Below are 18,943 nucleotides of genomic sequence, written 5' to 3'. Positions count from 1 at the left end.
GTTAGAAAAGGGACGCTCCAACTATGATTTGAGGGAGATTCCAGGCTTTCCTACTGCTGGAGACCAGAGAAAGGCTCATGTTCCTTAGGACTCATATGCTTTAGGAGGAGGCTTAAGACCTGTGCTTCTGAGTGAAAATCCTGCCAAGAAACTAGTGATGGCCCAACAGGCCACTATTGCTCCAGGTAGAAAGAAACTGTCCTGTAAAGATTCTAAGTAAACTTCTGCCTCAAATACAACTCCATTGCATTTCATCCCTTGCTGTCTGAGACCATGGAACAACTAAACATCTCGGGTAACAAAGGGCCTAATCCTGTTCCTATTGACAGAGAGCAGGTAAGGCCTACAGAATCAGGCTCAGATTTAGGATTTTATACTCATCGTGCATGTATACATTTAACATTAATGGGAATTATTTCTGTACACTGAATAAGACCTGGTCTACACTAGAAAATTAGGTTGTTGCATGCGGGCTATGAAAAATCCAAACCCCAGAACCATGTAGTTAAGATGATTTAAGTCCCTTCGTAGATAGTACCAACAGAAGAATTCTTCCGTTGACCTAGCTGCTGCCTTGGGGGGGGGGGGGGGCAAGGGAGGGAAGGACGTTTCAAGTGCACACAAGCCCTTAAGTGTATCAAAATCTAAAGTGACGCAGGTCTGCAAAATTCCCATGACATACTTTTGACTGTTTCTTTACTGTTTGTAGATTTTCTCTGGCTTGCTGGTAAATCTCACAAGCATCGAATCCTGGCTTGTCTGGCTGAACTATTTCAGCATCCCTCGCTACGGCCTGACAGTGAGTGCTACATTTTCTGTGCATTATGCTGGAAACACCTTTTGAAAGAGATCACCATTATCTTGTAAGAAATAATGTCAAACAATATTATTCCAGTTATAATTGGTAAATTACAACTTACACAGATAAGTTCTCCCTGTCTCTACATTCTCAGTACAGTGCAATAGGTCTCACCGTTTCAGATACGTATTGTAACAAATTAGCATAGCACAAGAAAATGCGGTCAATAGATAATCATAAATAGCAGTAAGGCCAGAAAAAGATTGAGTCATCCTGATTCTTTGCAGGTTGCAGAACTGCTCTCCACAATACATAATTAATACTAATGTAACTTAAGTATCTGCTATAATGGTGGTTCTCAATTCCTCTTAGAAGTATGAACAACTTCCTAACTCCTCTGCATTTTTCATTTCTTATGTTTTGGCCATTGCTTATTTCATGTGAAACTGGATAATTCCCTTACTGTATTGCCATAACATTTTAATAACAGCAGGCCTGGATACCAGTGAGATATAGGTAAGGCTGAGGTGGGGTATCTAAAAACTGGATTATGTCAATTTTAGCAATAGCTGCCAAGAAGGGAAAAGAGTTGGCTCCACAACCAAACAAACAAACAAAAAAATCCTGTTTTTCCTCACCTCTTCCACCTTTCCTATTTAGATTGTAAACTTTTCAGATGAGTGACTGTCTTTACTGTGCTAGGTATATACAAACACAGAGTGAGTCCCAATTTCAATAAGGGCATCAGCCACAACTAACACAAATAAGTGCAATCCTTTCAAATGTTTATACAAGATTGCTACAGTGAGCCCAGTAGTGCTAATCTGAAAGCTGTATCCCCGTTGCTGATCTTTTGAACTATATACACTTATGTCATCTATAACCATAATTCAGACCTTATTTTCTGATTTGTGTGACCAGTCACGTGTCTTAAAGTGATTTGCAATCCTGAACACAGTATCTAAAAGATATTCTCTAGTTCAAACAAGAATTAATTTAGGGAACTTCTGTGACCGGAGTATTATAAGTGGTCAGACTAGGTGATCACAATAGTTCCTTTTGGCATTATAATTATGAAATTTAGTAGAGAATACACAATCTGATCAGTGTTTTGGGGCTGGTAGGGAGAAAAAAAAGTGGCATGCCTCAGAGGCCTGTCATATAAAATAAAATAGAAAAAGCTGAAAGGAATAGATATTGTGGCTTATAGCATAAGAGAAATGAGCCAGTAGTATTATTTTAGTTCAGAGAGACATTTTTGCTCTGTTTCAATGAGTTTCCATCATGCAGGTCTCCCAATAGCAGTCTGTGCAGCAGCAGGCCCTGTGCCTATGGCAAAGACAACGTGTGCACTTAGTCACAAAGGGGGATATTTTCACAGTATTTTACCAATACTTTAAATGTGATTATCTGAAAATTAGACAAAACTGTTTTCAGTGGAAGGATTTCTTCAACACTCTAGGAAAAAAAGCTTTGATTCCAGACAGTTTTTCAGATCTTGGCTTACAATTTTGATATACATTTTAAAGGAAACTTTTGTTGGTTTGTTTAGTATGTAGTAATTCATTAAACCTGCTTAGTGGCTCCCCTTTGACTACCTATTTTTGTTTTTATCTTTAAAGGCTTTGCAAATTAATGAATTTACAGGTCTAAACTTTTGCCAGAATGCCAATGTGACTGGGGTCAATGTAAGTTGCATCACTTCTAGTCCTTTTACAATGTAAGTATGCAGTTGTTATAAACAAGTTCTTGCAAGGAGCCCAAGTTCACTAAACTACAAATCTGAATGAGATTTTTTTGTTGTTTTCCTGGTGCCTCAGCTGCTAGAGGGTCTATGCTTTATAACTGAATACTTAGCCTCTGGAGCAGTCTCTGGTTTTCAAATATTTGCTGTTCATTTCAGATAAGTCATTTTAGACATTTTAAATGACTGAAAGTGCTAGAGAAGGTAGAGGGGACAATTTTTAAAGAAAGTGTTTGAGAGAACAGGTAGTGATCCTGGAGCAGTTTAAGATATGGTTTTGAAAACCATTTCAGGACATGACAAGTTTTCCTGTGTAGAAAAGGACCCAACAGACTATTTTTAATGTGTGCTGTATATTTGTAATATTAATTTCTTATTGCATATCTAAAATTGCACTTTGAAGAAGTTCTCATAGTTTATTACCAAAGAATATTGAAGGGAAGAGAAATTTCCTTGGCCCTGGTACTTTCTGCTAGGTTCTGCTCAGCTATTCTCTTCAAATTTTTTACAAAGACTTATAAATTCAGATTTTTCTTCTCCACAGTATGCAACATGGTAACTTGCAAAATTTGCTAGCTTGAGGCCCTAAAAAGTATTACAGGTCCAAGACCTCTTCAGAGTAGAGTAAGTATTTACACAGGCTGATGCGCACTGAATAGCAAAGGTTCAAATTTAGTATAGAGTTGAGGTTTGAATCTTTTTTTTCCCCCTAACACAGGTTAATCTATCCTCAGTCACCATTCTGTTTGTTTGCATTGGACCAAAGCATTTTTCAGCAAAATTATGAAGACAGGGAAATTAAATATTCAGTTACAGATCTTTACAAAGGGTTAACTTTTTAAACTTTAATTTGTATTGACTAGCTGCACTGGAGAAGAATATTTGAAAATGCAAGGCATTGAAGTGTCTGCTTGGGGCATGTGGAGGAATTATGTGGCTCTTCTATGCATGACACTCATCTTCCTTACAATTGCATATTTGAAACTGCGCTTCCTGAAGAAGTTCTCTTAATTCAGATGAGTTAACAAGCATCTAGTATAACACAATGCAAGGTAGTTTTGATAGTGAATGGACTAAAAATGTTTAACATTTTCAAAGATTAAAGATTTTGATAACTGTGTTCAGTTTTTACTGATACTGCTTGCTACTGAGCTATATCTTTTACAAAGGTCTCATGTGCATGAAGACAGCAGAGGATTGTTGACAGCTTATAATTTAGGCCTGGGATTTCCAGGGACCACAGAATGCTGTAGAAGCCCCAGATCAGCAGTAAGGGAGATGTAAACAGAGAAGCAACTTTGACATCCTAAGGTAACAAAGGCTTAGTGTGCATTATTGATCGTGGCAGACAGCTAGCTGAAGAAAGCACTTGAAAAAAATATCTGAACATGTCTACCTAGAAATGTAAATATATAGTTTAAAAAACTATATAAAGTGAAGTTGGATGAGAATTTAGTTTTCTTATCTAATTAGCAGAGGCTTCTGCTTCATGCAGCAGGGCAGGGCAGTAAGTGAAACTGACTAGGCCTTCAGTTTCCTTTTGGTTCCACCAAACAGGAGCATCAGTGTGGTCCTGTAGCTGTATTTTTTTTTTTTTTTAATTTTTAAAACAGTACAGGGGGATGGGAAGAAGCGGGAAGGGAGAAGCAACATGTCAAATACAGGACACTCACCATACGGAGACAGATTTAAATGCAGCCCATTTTTGTGCATAATTCTCATACACAGTGGTGGTTTTCATATGTAAAATCTTTATTAGGAAGTAAAGTGCTCAGTATTATAGACCAATAAATCTTTGATAACTGTGGAAGACTTGCATAATTAACAGCTTCCTAATAAGACCAAATGTTAATGCAAAGACTTTACATTTACTTTGTATCGAGGGTAAAAGGTTTCTTCTATGCAACAGTTGCAGGAGAATCTAAACTTAAAATGAAACCATAATAAAAAATGTATAACACATTTGTCTAGTTGCCATGTACTTATTGCATGGCACATTGTCAACACACATGGGTAGCCCATGAAAGCTTACTGCACTTCAAAATGAAGTTTGTTATTCAGTAACGACACGTTACAAATATACAGATGAACAAATATAGCTATGAATGCAGACATTTTGGTTTTCATAATTAACATACTAATAAAAGAAAAGCTTTGTTCGATATTAGTTTAGAAAAGGTACAATTTTAGGACACATTTAAAGCCACAGCGATAGCTGTAGTGTCTTGAAAAGGCACAGCTTCACAAATGCAAATTTCCTTAGTTCTGCAGCATGATATTGCAGCAACATCCAACATGTCTTGTCTTTATAACAAAAGATCACTTTAACTGAGCACTAGCAACCTCTTTCCTGTGAAGCCAAATCGTTTGGTCAGATGATTGGGTTTAAACTTTAACTACATGACATATAATACTGTATCTGGCATTTTGGTATTCCTACGCCCCAATAGACCAAATGCTAATTTTTTAGAGCTTGCAAAAACAATCTTACCATATGTCAAACCATTAGCCAACTGACCCCTTGAAATATACCTCCTACGCAGTAATGTAATGGAAGGTTTTGTACACTATTAAGGCTTAGATTATGTCACAGAAGTCCAGGAGTCCATGACTTTCAGAGACCTCCATGACAATTTCCGTTTCAGCCCCATGGGGGCAGGGCTGAAGCTGTCAGGGAAGCTGGTGCTCTGAGCCACTGTGGACATAGGGCCCCCCCCCCAGCTTCCGCAGGCAGCAGGGGGACCCCAGAGCTGTGAGCCACAGTGGCAGCAGGTTCTAGACCCCTGCTACAGCAGGACTCAGGCTTTCATCCCCCCATCAGCCCCATTTTGTCAGTTATTTTTAGTAAACATCAGGGACAAGTCACCGGCTTCAGTGAATTTTTGTTTATTGCCAGTGACCTGTCCCTGCCTTTTGCTAAAAATAACTGTGATAAAATCTTAGTCTTAACTATTATGATGTAAATTCATTTGGATTAATTTCTTGTCTACTTGGCAGTGGTGGAGCTTGACCCATAGTCTATTGGGAAATTTCAGCTCTCAGTAGGGGAGAAGTCCCTTCATCTAAGACTCAACATGTACTTTCTCGTAACTTTAACATATGAAAAGTTTTGTTTTTATCAAGGACAAGTGCTTTGATCATATGGAATGTGTCTTGGATGACACCGTAACAGGACAACAAGTGCTGGTATATATAGATATGGGGAAACTCTGCAATATTTGGAGGTGTATTTGATCCAATACCAAACCAAAAATACTAACACAAGAATATAAGGTTCTTAAGGTTAATTACAGGAAGCAATTCCTATAATAAGCACAACATGAAAACCACCAGCATCAATAAAAAGGCTTCTTATCCTTTGGCATGGACATTTTCCTTCTTACATCCTACAAATCTATGCACTTAGAATACTGTGTACTTCATCTGAGTATTAAGTTTTCCGTTCCCCTTTAAACCTACAATAAGTCTTAAGGCAACTGTCAGCTTAAGTGAAGACTCCCATATTTCACTATATCTAAATATATGCTATCAAAAATTGTACATACTTGCCTCTAATTTTCTGTATAGCAAACTCAAATCACTGTCAGTGCTGTTGCTGCTTCAAAGCTCTACCGCAGTCTCAAATCCAACAAGTCTTGTACTAAAAAGTGCTGGTTATCCTAAAGACTACAATTTCAAGTTGCAGTGAAGTTCCCTACAGAAAAAAGCGTACATGCAGAAATATACCTCCAATTGCTCATGCAGGTCAGGTAAGTGCATACATAAGAAGCTAATTAGGCCCCTGCCTTTGAATTGGAATGAATACTTGCTAGAGCTAGTCAGAAATGTTCAAAATGTCAGTTTCTCTCTACCCCTGCTTCCCCCAAGATTCATTGATGTTTTTCACAACTTATCTAATGTTTACCTAATTTCTGCATGTAATTGTAGAAAGGGTAGGTTCAGTTTTGGACACGGAGCTCAGAGAACTTCCTATTTGGAAATTTGACCCTAAAAGCCAGCTATGGACAGACACAAAGACAACAATGATCACATTAGTTAAGTGTAAACAGAAATTGATCCAATAAAAGATATTACCAATAAAAGATATTACCATACCCACCTTGTCTCTCATGTGTAAAGAAGTTCCCAAAGAACTACTTTTAAAACACTAAAAGTACAATGTCACTTGCATATGCTTCTACTTCGTAATAAAAATGAACTAAACACGACCTTCTGTCAGAGAAAAAAGGCAATAGTGCACTGATACATAGGGAATGTTACTTTTAAATTAATTTAAAAAAATCTTAGCACACTAAAGGAAAACTCCAGAAGAAGAAAGAGATTGTGTTACTTGTTTGTAAGTGGTGTCAAATATAATTAACGGGAATAACTATATAGGAAGTCACCTTATTAATATATTTTAGAATAGGAATTTAAGAATAATATTTTCCATTATAAAGCACTGGAAATCTAAGCATTTGAGTTGAGAAGTTAAATGCATTTTTGGCTAACGATTAATCCAAACTTTTAGAAGAGACTTACTTCAACAACTTTGAAACTAATTTCCAACGTTACAAAATGGGAAAGTAGATTCTTACAGTCCTATTTTACATAACCAAAATGAGCTCCTGCTGCATAGCAAGCATTAAGCTTTAAGGTGGGAGTACTTAGGAAAAAAACAGCTGCATTTACTGAATGAAGACAGGGAAACTGTAAAACCCTCTGGGCACAGATCCTATTAAGTGCAGCCACTTTAAGCAATGCTACTGGTGGATTATGGTCCTAAAGCCAGTGTAGGTGGCAATGGGAATATCACCCTATTTAGTGGGGTAAGTAGGTTATGCCAACTCTACACCTGTCAGCTGCTGACACAGTGGTTGTATATTAGATGTCCCTATGGCCTACTGATCAATCCCCAGGTGGGGACACTGGTAGCTTTAACATTCATCACTGTTTTTGGAAAACAAATAGTAAATAGCGTATTTGCTGTTATAATACAGGACTGAAATTTTAAAACAACCCATTGACAAATAATATTACACATGGATGTTGCTCCCGCCATTCCCTCCTCCACTTCCATCAATGCCTTCTATTGACTGAGAGGAGGATGGACGGGAATTCCTAGAACGAGGCTGGCTATTCAGTCCAAGTGGTGTTCCCAAGCGGTGGCTCATTTGGGAAGCTGTGTCATCCGATTCCCAACGCTCCAGTTCCTCTCGTACTAACCTCTCCATTTGTTCCCTGTGGATTTCATTGTCACGTCCCAATCTTTCATCCTAAATACAAAGAATGACACAAACTCACAGTATAATCTTCCAAATTTGATTGTGAACAAAATCTGGAAGAAGGTATAAAATATTCTAAAAGACATCTCAGATGAATTCATACCATAGTATGGCTTTGGACTAAACCCGGCACTGTATCTTCTGAACAAGAGGTAAAGGTACTGTTGTGTAGCAGCTGCAGAATAGCAACAAGAAGTTTTTATACTGTGCCCATTACCATGGTATGACAGAGCTTTCACACAGGGATGTGTTAATTCACTATGATAACTAGTCACTGGCTGGACTTTGATCAAGTGATTGTAAATAAACCCAAAATGGAGTCTGATAGTCACCAGCTTAACATTGCTAAGGTGTCTACCTCGGTTATCACAATCCTATGTGTGAAGTAGTAGAAAAGCAAAGTAGAAACAAATGAGCTCATCATCTTACATGGAAAACAGCTCTTTAGTTGATGATCAGTCAACTGACTGCTCAAGTCAGACTGGGGGTTTCCTACCTCTGTAACTCCATCCAGCAGTCTTCCCAAAACGTCTCTCCTTTTTAGTTTGGCCCGCTCCATTGCCTCAAGCTTTACAATAACAGCATCAATTTTGGAAACAATACTGCCTATGGAATGTTCCATGCGATCCACTCGTCTCACCAACCTGAAGGCAACAGATATTTGCTAATTTTTATGTTACTGACATTTTCAAGTTATTAATTTGATTTTAGCTAATCGACGTGTAGGAAGTGGAAAGTTCATCAGATGACATTTGTACTGTTTTTATTAACCCTGCAAACCAAAATGACAATGGAATAATTTGTAATTTTCTCAGCAAGGGAGAAGGGCAATAGCAAGTCTAAAACTCCTAAATTATTTCCTCTGATTTCCTTCTCTTTGGGGGATATCCTGTCATATAAACTGTACAAGAATGGCAGGCCGGGTGGGGCTCACTCAAGAGCTGGTCAGTACCACTTGTGAGGTTTGCTACAGATTGTACAAGAGGCACTCTGCTTTCCACAGAGAAGAGAGTGCTACTTCCATAGCATCCTGGGTGGAAGATTTTTGGCCCAGAAATGAATCCCAGCAAACTGTCTCTAGAACACATTCAGTTCTGCAATACTCTGAGAGAGAAGAAAAAAATAAGTAGAACCGTTGCTACTTCTTAAGAGAGACATGCATTCCCATGGTGAATGAAGGGTTCCATATTCTGGTCTGTATGTATTCTAACTGAGCTAGGTGTTTACAGGCTTGCATAACGTTTTATTATATATATGTGTAAAAAAGAAATACAACCATTTTCTAAGATAATAATTTTCATCTTTGATGATGATTTGAGAGCTACTGATTATGAAGCCCATGTGGTCTGCAGAAATACAGCATCTAGGTTTATTTATTATCCCTAGACCTAGTTACCTAACTACCCACCCACCCTTCCTGTCAAACAAATTTCATATAAAAACTAGTGAACATAGCAGACAACCTTAAAGTTAACGGAATGTTTTAAAAAAAGGAGGACTTGTGGCACCTTCGAGACCCACAAATTTATTTGAGCATAAGCTTTCGTGAGCTACAGCTCACTTCATCGGATGCAAGAATGTTTTCAAGTGAAGGGGATTTAGAAAGGAAGTGTTAATTTTGCTGTCATATATGTAGTGGAGTTAATCACATCCCAAGCAAAATAACTGATATGTTCTACATCCTATATGGGGATAAAGAAAATACATATAACACACAGGCATTTGATTGCAGACATTTTAACTGGTAGTACAGTTTGGGATCATTACACACAGTTACTACTGAACAAGGAAGATGGTCAATCAGGTTCTAGCTACCCTAAGTCATATCCACTTCATTCATCCTTGCTGTGACTGGGGCCTACAGAGAGAGACCATTTCAGCCAAATATACAAACATAAGTAATACCAATTCCTGCCAATCCTTTAATTCTATTTGAATGTACAATAATCTCGATTTTTGTCTGATGAAAGAACAGCAGAGTAGACTTTTAGAATTACTCTAACATTGACAATGTTTCTTTCAGGTTGTCAGCCATTGTATGGGCATGGATGAAATTCTTCCACAAACACCTGAGAGCAGAGGTGTTAACTTGGACTCTGGTGTGATATGGCTCATTCTTACTGTAATTACACCAAAGAGACTCAGGGCTTATCTACACAACGATTTAGTGCGTGGCAAGCCAGTACGTGAATCTACAATGCACAGCGTCCTGTACATTAACTGGATGCCAGTTAATGCACTGTAGAATCATGGCAGGGCTTGCTGCACACTAAATTGCCATACAGACATGCCCTCATTAGACATCAACCAAATTAAAGTAGGAAAAATCCATATTTCTTTGAGTGTCCTTTGCATATTCCTACTTTTGGGCTGTGCCAATCGGTGCTGCGCTGACTATGCAGAGTCCATCCTGAAGATCCTCAGTTACAGGTAAGTGACCTTCATTGTGAACCTTTTTTTTTTTTAGTTGCTTATTTATTTAAATCTGGGAGCTACTATTTCTTTTGTTTCCATTTTCATCCAGGATCCTCTAACAACAACTTAAAATGCAGAGAACAGATTTCAAGTGATAAACAGCTATTTACAGTTAGCTTTGTAACACATTTCTTAGATTTCATTTGGTTTATATCCAGAAATATATATTTAAAAAAAAAACCACAACCCCACACACTGCAGGACTGCTTGCACTTACACTTGGAACTCTTCATATGAAACCCCACTAGAGCTGCTACCTCTTCTTCTAGAGCTGTGTCCACTGTCCTCATCATCGTCTTCTTCAGAGTCATCCAGACTGCGAGGGAAGCTTCGACCACTCATTGGACGTGGTAGAGAGCTCCTGTCCAGATCCAGATCCTCCTTCATGAAAAACAAACATGTTATCCATAGACTCTCACCTGTGTGCTGAAGGTCAAGGCTGCATGACCTCATTCACTGAGCTACCTCACCCTTTTATAGTTTTGTTGGGAGTGAACGTTAGACAACGTAACAGATTAGTAAGTCTAAATCTAATGCAAATGAGAATTGGTGCTTAGGAACTCCAAGGACCTAACTGATGGTGTTCAAGGTCTTCCAATTGCCCTAAAGCACGACTTACCCTCTCTTTCTCTAGATCATCTCTCATTTGCTGATGTTCATGTTCTGTCAATTCCTGGTCCCCATCCTGGTCATACTTCGTAAATATTGCTTCAATCTCTGCATCTGTGTGACCCTTCCTGAAAAGAAGATAAAATGGACCCCCTGCCTTTTTTTTTTTTTTTTTTTTTTGGATGTTTTGCCAAAAATGTTGCGGAGAAGAAACAACAAAAAAGTCTTAACTACAGCAAATTTTCTAAAAGCCAAAGAACATGCTTAATTCAGTGTTGCCTACAAGCTTGCCCATTACAAATCCAAGTCCACTAATCATGCTGACAAAGCTTGGGTACATATCACCAACAGTTTTGGCCCCAGCCCATTGCTTTAGAGGTTTTTTCCCTGCCTAACAGCATCACTCTCTCTTCACTGGATTGCATTTAAGACAGTTTCCTCTTACCCACATCCCAATTGTGACTAGCACTGAGAAAACAAAGAGAATGCAGTATCTCTGTATGATCAACAGGAGCTCTAGTCCTAACTACCGTCTGTATAAAGGTGACTCTGCAGACCAAAACATTTCATGAACTTCCCCAGATTCTGCTTAACAGGACAGGTGACATAATGAAACTTTACAGGACCCCATTTAGAAGAGCACTTGATGGAGGAAAGGTTCTTCATTTGCCTGTCTTTGGTGTCAATGAGAGAGGAACACATCTACTATAAGACAACCCCCTTCCATCCTCATGAAATCCTGCAGGCAAGTCACACTCAAAGGTTATTGAGACATCTGAAAAAAAAAAAGTCAGCTTGCATCCATCCCTGGAAAGATTGTTCTCTATGGATTTTAATACCACCTTCATACACACATATGCCTAAAACCCCTTGTCAGAATGGAGAACACATATTGAATCAAAAATGCAACTGAGTTGCTCAAATGCCAACTTCTAATCCTTCCAAAAATAAGAGGAGGCTAGAAAGAGGGCAATAGTTGGTAAGCCTTTTGAGCAGGGTCCTACTTAAATGCAACCACCATCTTTCTCTCCATGAATTGTTACCAATCCTCTTCAGTAATGGTGCCAAAACTTCTCCGCTGATCCTCACACACCATGAAGCGAAAGGGTCCAACTTATAGATAGTACGATGCAACTAGCCAAGAAAAGTTAGTTACCTCACTCCAGCTCACACCATTAGCCATTATTTCTCTCTTCCTGCACCCCTCATTTTTTGGGAGGTTTGTTTCTGCAATGCCCTTGGACTTTCCTGAAACTCTGCAGATTTTCCAGCACCCTATTATTTACATAAAAACCCTTCTGTTCGCTACAAAAGGAAGTATAAGCTTTATTAGCAACCCACCAGACATGGAAGCATTCCTGCATATTGTTATTTGCATTAATGTACCTTAAAAAGGACTTCCCTCCACCTCACACCCTACAGGCCTTGAGGAAATCAGACAGATTCTTTGCATCACAAGTCCCTTGGGAATATTGTTTAAGATACAAAATACTGGTTTCTTACCCCTTGAGATCCTGTCGTAGTTCATCAAAGTTTAACTTGCCCCCACCTTGTTGCAAGTTCTCTGAAATGTCATCAACAGTAGTTTTTTTCAATTTAAGTTTAATCATGGCTTTATTGTATCCCTATCAGAGAAAATAAAATGAGAGAAAATAAAAAAAACTTTACTTCTAATGGCATACTTAATTTTGTTTTGCTTGTTGTTTCATGTAAAGAAGATTGCCTGCATTCCTGAATGAAGCGAAACCTCATTAAATATTTTCTGACAAGCACTGGAGGAATCATGTAATCATAGGAGTGGAAGGGACCTCGAGACATCATCTAGTCCAGTCCCCTGCACTCATGGCAGGATTAAGTATAATCTTCTAGACCAGGGGTTCTCAAACTTCATTGCACCGCAATCCCGATAAAATTATACGACCCCAGGAAGGGGAACCGAAGCCTGAATCCGCCCAAGTCTTACCGCCCTGGGCGGAGGGCAAAGCCAAAGCCCAAGGGCTTCAGCCCCAAGAAGGGGGCCTGTAACTTGAGCCCTGACGCCCAGGGCTGAAGCCCTTGGGCTTCAGTTTCAGCCCCAGGTGGTGGGGCTTGGTCAAGTCTAAGCCAGCCCAGGCAACCCCATTAAAATGGGGTGGCAACCCTCTTTGGGGTTGTGACCCACAGTTTGAGAACTGCTGTTCTAGACTATCCCTGACAGGTGTTTGTCTAACCCACTCTTAAAAATCTCCAATGACAGAGATTCCACAACCTCCCTAGGCTATTTAGCTCAGTGCTTAACTTCCCTGACAGGAAGTTTTTCAACCTAAACCTCCCTTGCTGCAATTTAAGCCCATTGCTTCTTGTCCTATCATCAGAGGTTAACGAGAACAATCATCCTCCCTTCCTCCTTCTAACAACCTTTGATGTACTTGAAAATGATCATGTCCCTCTCAGCCTTCTCTTCTCTAGACTAAACAAACCCAATTTTTTCAATCTTCCCTCATAGGTCATATTTTCTAGACCTTTAATCATTTTTGTTCCTCTTCTCTGGACTTTCTCCAATTTGTCCACATCTTTCCTGAAATGTGGTGCCCCGAATGGGACACAATACTCCAGCTGAGGCCTAATCAGTGTGCAGTAGAGCAGAATTACTTGTGTCTTGCTTACAGCACTCCTGTTAATACATCCCAGAATATTGTGCAAAAAAAAAAAAAAAAAAAAAGCAAACAGTGTTACACTGTTAACTCATATGTAGCTTGTGATCCACTATGATCTCCAGGTCCCTTTCTGCAGTACTCCTTCCTAGGCAGTCATTTCCCATTTTGTATGTGTGCAACTGATTGTTCCTTCCTAAATGGAGTACTTTGCATTTGCCATTATTGAATTTCATCCTATTTACTTCAGACCATTTCTCCAGTTTGTCCAGATCATTTTGAATTTTAATCCTATCCTTCAAAGCATTTGCAACCCCTCCCAGCTTGTATCATCCACAAACTTTATAAGTGTTCTCTCTCTGCCATTATCTAAAATCATTGATGAAGATATTGAACAGAACCGGACCCAGAACTGACCCCTGGAGGGCCTCACTTGATGTGCCCTTCCAACTTGACTGTGAATCACTGATAACTATTCTCTAGGAACGGTTTCCCAACCAGTTATGCACCCACCTTATAGTAGCTCCATTTAGGTTGCATTTCCCTAGTTGGTCACACAAGACAGTATCAAAAGGCTTACTAGAGGAAAAATATATCACATCTACCGCTTCTCCCCATTCACAGCTTGTTACCCTGTCAAAGAAAGCTATTAGGTTGGTTTGACATGATTTGTTCTTGACAAATCCATGCTGACTGTTTACTTATTATCCTCTAGGTGTTTGCAAATTGATTGCTTAATTATTTGTTCCATTATCTTTCCGGGTCCTGAAGTTAAGCTGACTGGTCTGTAATTCCCCGGATTGTCTTTATTTCACTTTTTATAGATGGGCACCTGCGGAATCTCTCCTGTCTTCCATGAAGACAGATAAATAGCTAATGGCTCAGGTATCAGCTCAGTCAACTCCTTGAGTATTTCAGGATGTATTTCATCAGGCCCTCATGGCCCTGAATGGACAAGATAACCCAGTACATCTTTTTCATCTCATTTCCCTGTTTCTATGAATTATGGTAGGCATACTTGCACCAGTGGCTAGGATTCCAAAGGACCTAAGGAATTCAGATGCCCAACTCCCACTGAAGTCAATGGGAGTTGAGCTTTTAACTATGTTAGGCACCTTTGAAAATTCCTGCCAGTAGTTCTGGGTGCAAAACAACATATTTAGTTTATTCATTTTGTAAATCGCTATCTAATTTTGAAATAAATTCTGGGGATGAAAATTTTGTACCACTTCATTCCAACAACAACACAACACTTAGTTTTCTCCTCTACTTTAATAACCACATTCAAAACTTTGAAGTATGTTGGCTACAAATTTAGCCATTTTCTATATAGGACACAAATAAACCAACCTTGGTCTAGATATAAATCTCTCTACATATTCATGCGCGCGCACACACACAAGCAGGCAGCTAACTTTAGGAGCCTAAACAGTGGCTGCAATCAGCAACTCCCAATATAGAGTGTAAGCTGTTTTATCCGGCATGTTGGGGAAATGAGGGGTGCCAGTAAGTGAAAAATTCCGGTTAACTAAGAGGGAGGGAGTTTGGGTGTGGGAGCGGGGCTGGAGGTTGGGGCGCAGGCTCTGGGAGGGAGCTTGGGTGTAGGAGGGGGCTCACGGCAGCAGGTTGGGGCACAGGAGAGAGTGTGTGGGGTACTGGATCCGGGGGTGAGGAAGGGGTCACCTAAGGCAGCTCCCCGCAAGCAGTGACCTGTCCTGGGTGCTCTTAGGCGGAGGCGTGGCAGGTGGCTCCGAGCACGCTGCCCCTGCCTGGCTCTGAGGGCTAGCTCCACAGCTCCCATTGGCTGAGCCGCCTACCGTGCCGTGGTCTAGGAGCAGCTCAAGCCCCGCCATGCCCTAACCCCCTGCCAGCCCCACGCCAACCGGACTATAAACTGGAATTTCAATGAAGATCAGAAATGCTGGTTTATAGAGCTTTCCGGTTGGTGAAGTGCAGGATAAAACAGCTTTTACTGTACATATGAATGTGTGATACCCTGCATGTATGGTTGTGCAGTAAAAGGTACTGCAAATCAGAGTTCAAAATAATTAGAAATAGAATAAAGTAAGCAAACTAAACCCTGGCAGATTTAGAGTTTTAGTCTAATCCAATTCCACATCAGAAATCTTTATCAATGCCGATTCAGCTACTCCAGTACATCACATACAAGGAGATTGGATTCAGTGTTCCAAGTCTCAGGTTACTAGAAACCAACATGAAGTTACATAATTCATTTTAAAATTTGTACTTAATTCTGACTGACTTGCCTTTACTGCCCATTGGGTTTTTTGCTTTATTCAGCAGTAGATTGGTTTGACTCAGTGTTGCCCATACAGCACTTTAGTATTTTATACAGTAAACCAGGCAGAAATGAGTCTGGAATCTGGCCAATACAAAGTCAGTATTTGTAACAAAACTGTTTTACCTTTTTGATAAGATCGGACAGTTCCATTTCCGCCTTCTGCTGGGCCATATCGGATTTGACCTCTGAATAAGTATCATTGATAATGGCCAAAAACATGTTCTGTTTAAAAAGTCAAATTAAAAATTCAGCTTAAAAAATACAATTCTAGAGTCTGACAGTATACCTGACCATTACTACTACTACACCACCATTGTTGTAGCAATCTCACAAATACCCTACGAAGTCCAGCCTATGGATTTACTTTTTTTTTTTTTTTTTTTTTTTAAAGGGAGGGGTGACCTCAGTTAGAAAGTAATATTAAACAGCCAAGATATTGAAAGGTAAGGTTCTGCACCCACAACAATATTTAACCGAATGTAACCAATGAACAACATGGTTAATTGATTACTAATTATTATTCCAATAGTTGCGGCAGTTAATAGGCTGCTGGCAAGGTAGAACACTATCTAGGCACTCATATCTTCCTGTTACAGTTTGTCACACTTTTGTTGTACTGTTAATGGGACCCCAATCCTGCCCATGTCACTTACTTGACCATTCTTTGCTGTGGTACGACATCTCAGAGGGTCATGTCCCACGAGAAGCTAGTTCTCGTCTGCATTACATGCCCTCCTGTCCCAACTATCCCCTGCTGAGATGGTTTCAAACAGCTGCCCAGATTTTCCCAGCAGGCCATTATACATGAATTTAGACTGCATGACATATGCACTACAAACATAACTGTATTATGCTAAAAGCTTGTGTGTGGACACAATTGTTCTGTTTTAACCAGGTCAGATGACAGTGTAACTACCTGATTACAAACACAGTTTTATTTTTAGTATAGAGCAGGTCTAAAAAACTATCCACTACTGTGCACATATATATTTCCTGAATATGAAATTTGATAAGAATTTAATTGCTATATAAATGATATCAGGAATTAAAAGTCAACCATTTCAAACTGCTACATGTGTCAAATATTTAATATGCCAGACATACACTAACTACTTGAAAGAAGCCATACCAAAGAGTAAATATATGTATCAAAATACCAATAAGGCACATTTATGCCCAATAAGTGTCTTTGCACAAGTCTACATGATAGGCATTCCTAGGACTACTCTGAAATAAGCGTTGCATTCCCATGCAAAAAGCATTTATGTCTTCAGTACATTTTCTCTAGAAGGAAATTTTAAAAATGTATATCCATATATCACTGTGCACCACAGCCAAAGGCCAGGACAATTAAAAAGAAAGGCTGGAGCCCCATCCTTGACTTATGCTCATTTTGCCTTCAATTCACAACAGCAAGATTTAAGAATGCTGCTGTTTTAATGCATCTTTCCTAGCTTTGTATCACAATGCTCTACAGGAGCTCTCAACACAATTCCATTCAATCCTTATGACAATACCCGAAAATGGGAATGAACACACAAAATATGGTGTAGTACTGCAAGTTCCCTGACAGGCTGTAACATTATAACAAGATAGCAGCCACGAAGTAAGAGGCTCACTCTACTGCTTAACATAAACAAAAGAAGTAGGCCACATCCATCAGTGATGCCGTGACTTACTCTAATTAAAAGGGTTTTTTCCTCCTGTAAAATACCATCCTCCATTTGTTTAACTTTGAGATGTTTCACAACGGATTTCAAACCTGCTTAACGTCCCTCCTAAGTTCAAGTGTGCCATGTTGCATTTGCTAGCTCACTCTTCCTTGGACCAGTTAAATTTTTAACAAACTTCTTAGTCTCATAATTATAACAGAATAGATGCACTCAACACTTATCACACACAAACAACGTAACATCCAAAAACTATATGAGATAAGAGACAGCATGAAATAATGTAGAAAGTTGTTTCAGACAATAGTACTTTAATTAACCACAGAATCAATGTCAGAAAAATGGTGTCCTAATAGGTTATCAGCAGTATACCAAATCACCATGTGGGAGCTCCAGATTTGGGAATAACTTTGAGATTTCCACTCCATATTGGTGGTATCATTAGGGTGATGGTTAAGGCTAAGATTTTGTCACGGATAGTTTTAGTAAAAGTCACGGGTGGCAGGGGACCCTGCAGCTCCCAGCAAAGGCTGGCTGAAGTCATGGAATCCGTGACTAAATCGCAGCCTTAGTGATGGTATTTGAAAGCAGTAGTAATTAATGGAAAAGTATATAAAGGTAGTGGGAGTGGTCTTGGAAATTGCTCTCATCACCCAATGTGATTGGTCTGTGGATGAAGCATGCTAAGGGAAAGTTACTACTCCTATTAAAAGATAGGGTTTTTTTAAAAAAGCTGGAATAGAATTTTCAAAAGCACTGAAGTCCCTAAATCACTTAAGTCCCATTTTCAAAAGTGACTTTGGCATTTAGCAGCTTAATTTTCACTGAAAGACAAAAAATCAAGGTGACTTTGGCTCCTAAGTCCCTTTGAAAATTTTTACCTCTGCTCTCTCTCCACACTAGCCTTGTAGATTTTCCTTCTCGGGGCTAGGTTGCTACACAAGAGCCCCAATTCGCTCTAAAATCATTAACACCCCGGTCAAAACAAGTTAGGTACCATCTTTTCTCTACATCTTATTCAAGAAAGTGTACCACTGCTGCATAAATGTTTTAAAATATTTTAACAAATATAGTGTTGTTGAACACATCCAGCAGTTGGAGGAGGAGATTAGAAAGACACTGACTCTTGGACAAGCTTATTTTCAAGGTGGACATACCACCATCAAAATGAATGCCTTCAATGACTCTGCAAATTGCTCCAATCTTGCAAAAATTTGCCTGTCAGACCACCAGCAATTGCACCACAGAGTCAAAGCAACTTTCAAGAGGTTGTGAATGGTTCTGATCTCAAGAATATTGCATCTAACAATGAAAAATGTTTTGTGGGGGGTAAGAGTGTCTTTCTTCCACTCCCAACCCCTTAATTCATTAAAATAACATGATACGTATTCAGTACCAGTGATAACTGGTAGTGAACAGACTCGCTTAATGGTAGTCTAACATTTCA

General features: G+C 39.3%; 2 protein-coding genes across 9 annotated transcripts in view; one reads left to right on the top strand and one right to left on the bottom strand.

Annotated features, from left to right (window-relative positions):
- The window catches only part of LOC140910221 (broad substrate specificity ATP-binding cassette transporter ABCG2-like), a 38,003-nt gene extending 34,205 nt beyond the window's left edge, over positions 1-3,798 (top strand). The window contains exons 13-15 of the mRNA XM_073340664.1: positions 710-799; positions 2,422-2,519; positions 3,407-3,798. Of these exons, the coding sequence (XP_073196765.1) occupies positions 710-799; positions 2,422-2,519; positions 3,407-3,554 (336 nt within the window). The 3' untranslated portion in view covers positions 3,555-3,798. The remainder of the gene's footprint in view (positions 1-709; positions 800-2,421; positions 2,520-3,406) is intronic.
- The window catches only part of PKD2 (polycystin 2, transient receptor potential cation channel), a 71,828-nt gene that overhangs the window by 26,448 nt on the left and 26,437 nt on the right, over positions 1-18,943 (bottom strand). For 3 of the 8 annotated variants that reach the window (XM_073340654.1, XM_073340655.1, XM_073340653.1), the window contains exons 10-15: positions 15,950-16,048; positions 12,395-12,516; positions 10,902-11,019; positions 10,500-10,663; positions 8,304-8,451; positions 7,749-7,798 (exon numbers count right to left, since the gene is read on the bottom strand). In XM_073340654.1, coding sequence (XP_073196755.1) covers positions 7,749-7,798; positions 8,304-8,451; positions 10,500-10,663; positions 10,902-11,019; positions 12,395-12,516; positions 15,950-16,048 — 701 coding nt within the window. The other 5 variants (XM_073340652.1, XM_073340659.1, XM_073340656.1 and 2 more) reach the window with 4 other exon arrangements.

This window comes from Lepidochelys kempii, chromosome 4 (genome assembly GCF_965140265.1).
Source record: "Lepidochelys kempii isolate rLepKem1 chromosome 4, rLepKem1.hap2, whole genome shotgun sequence".
NCBI lineage: Eukaryota > Metazoa > Chordata > Testudines > Cheloniidae > Lepidochelys > Lepidochelys kempii.
The sequence above is the reverse complement of the archived record's forward strand: the minus strand, read 5'-3'. Positions and strand labels throughout refer to the sequence as shown.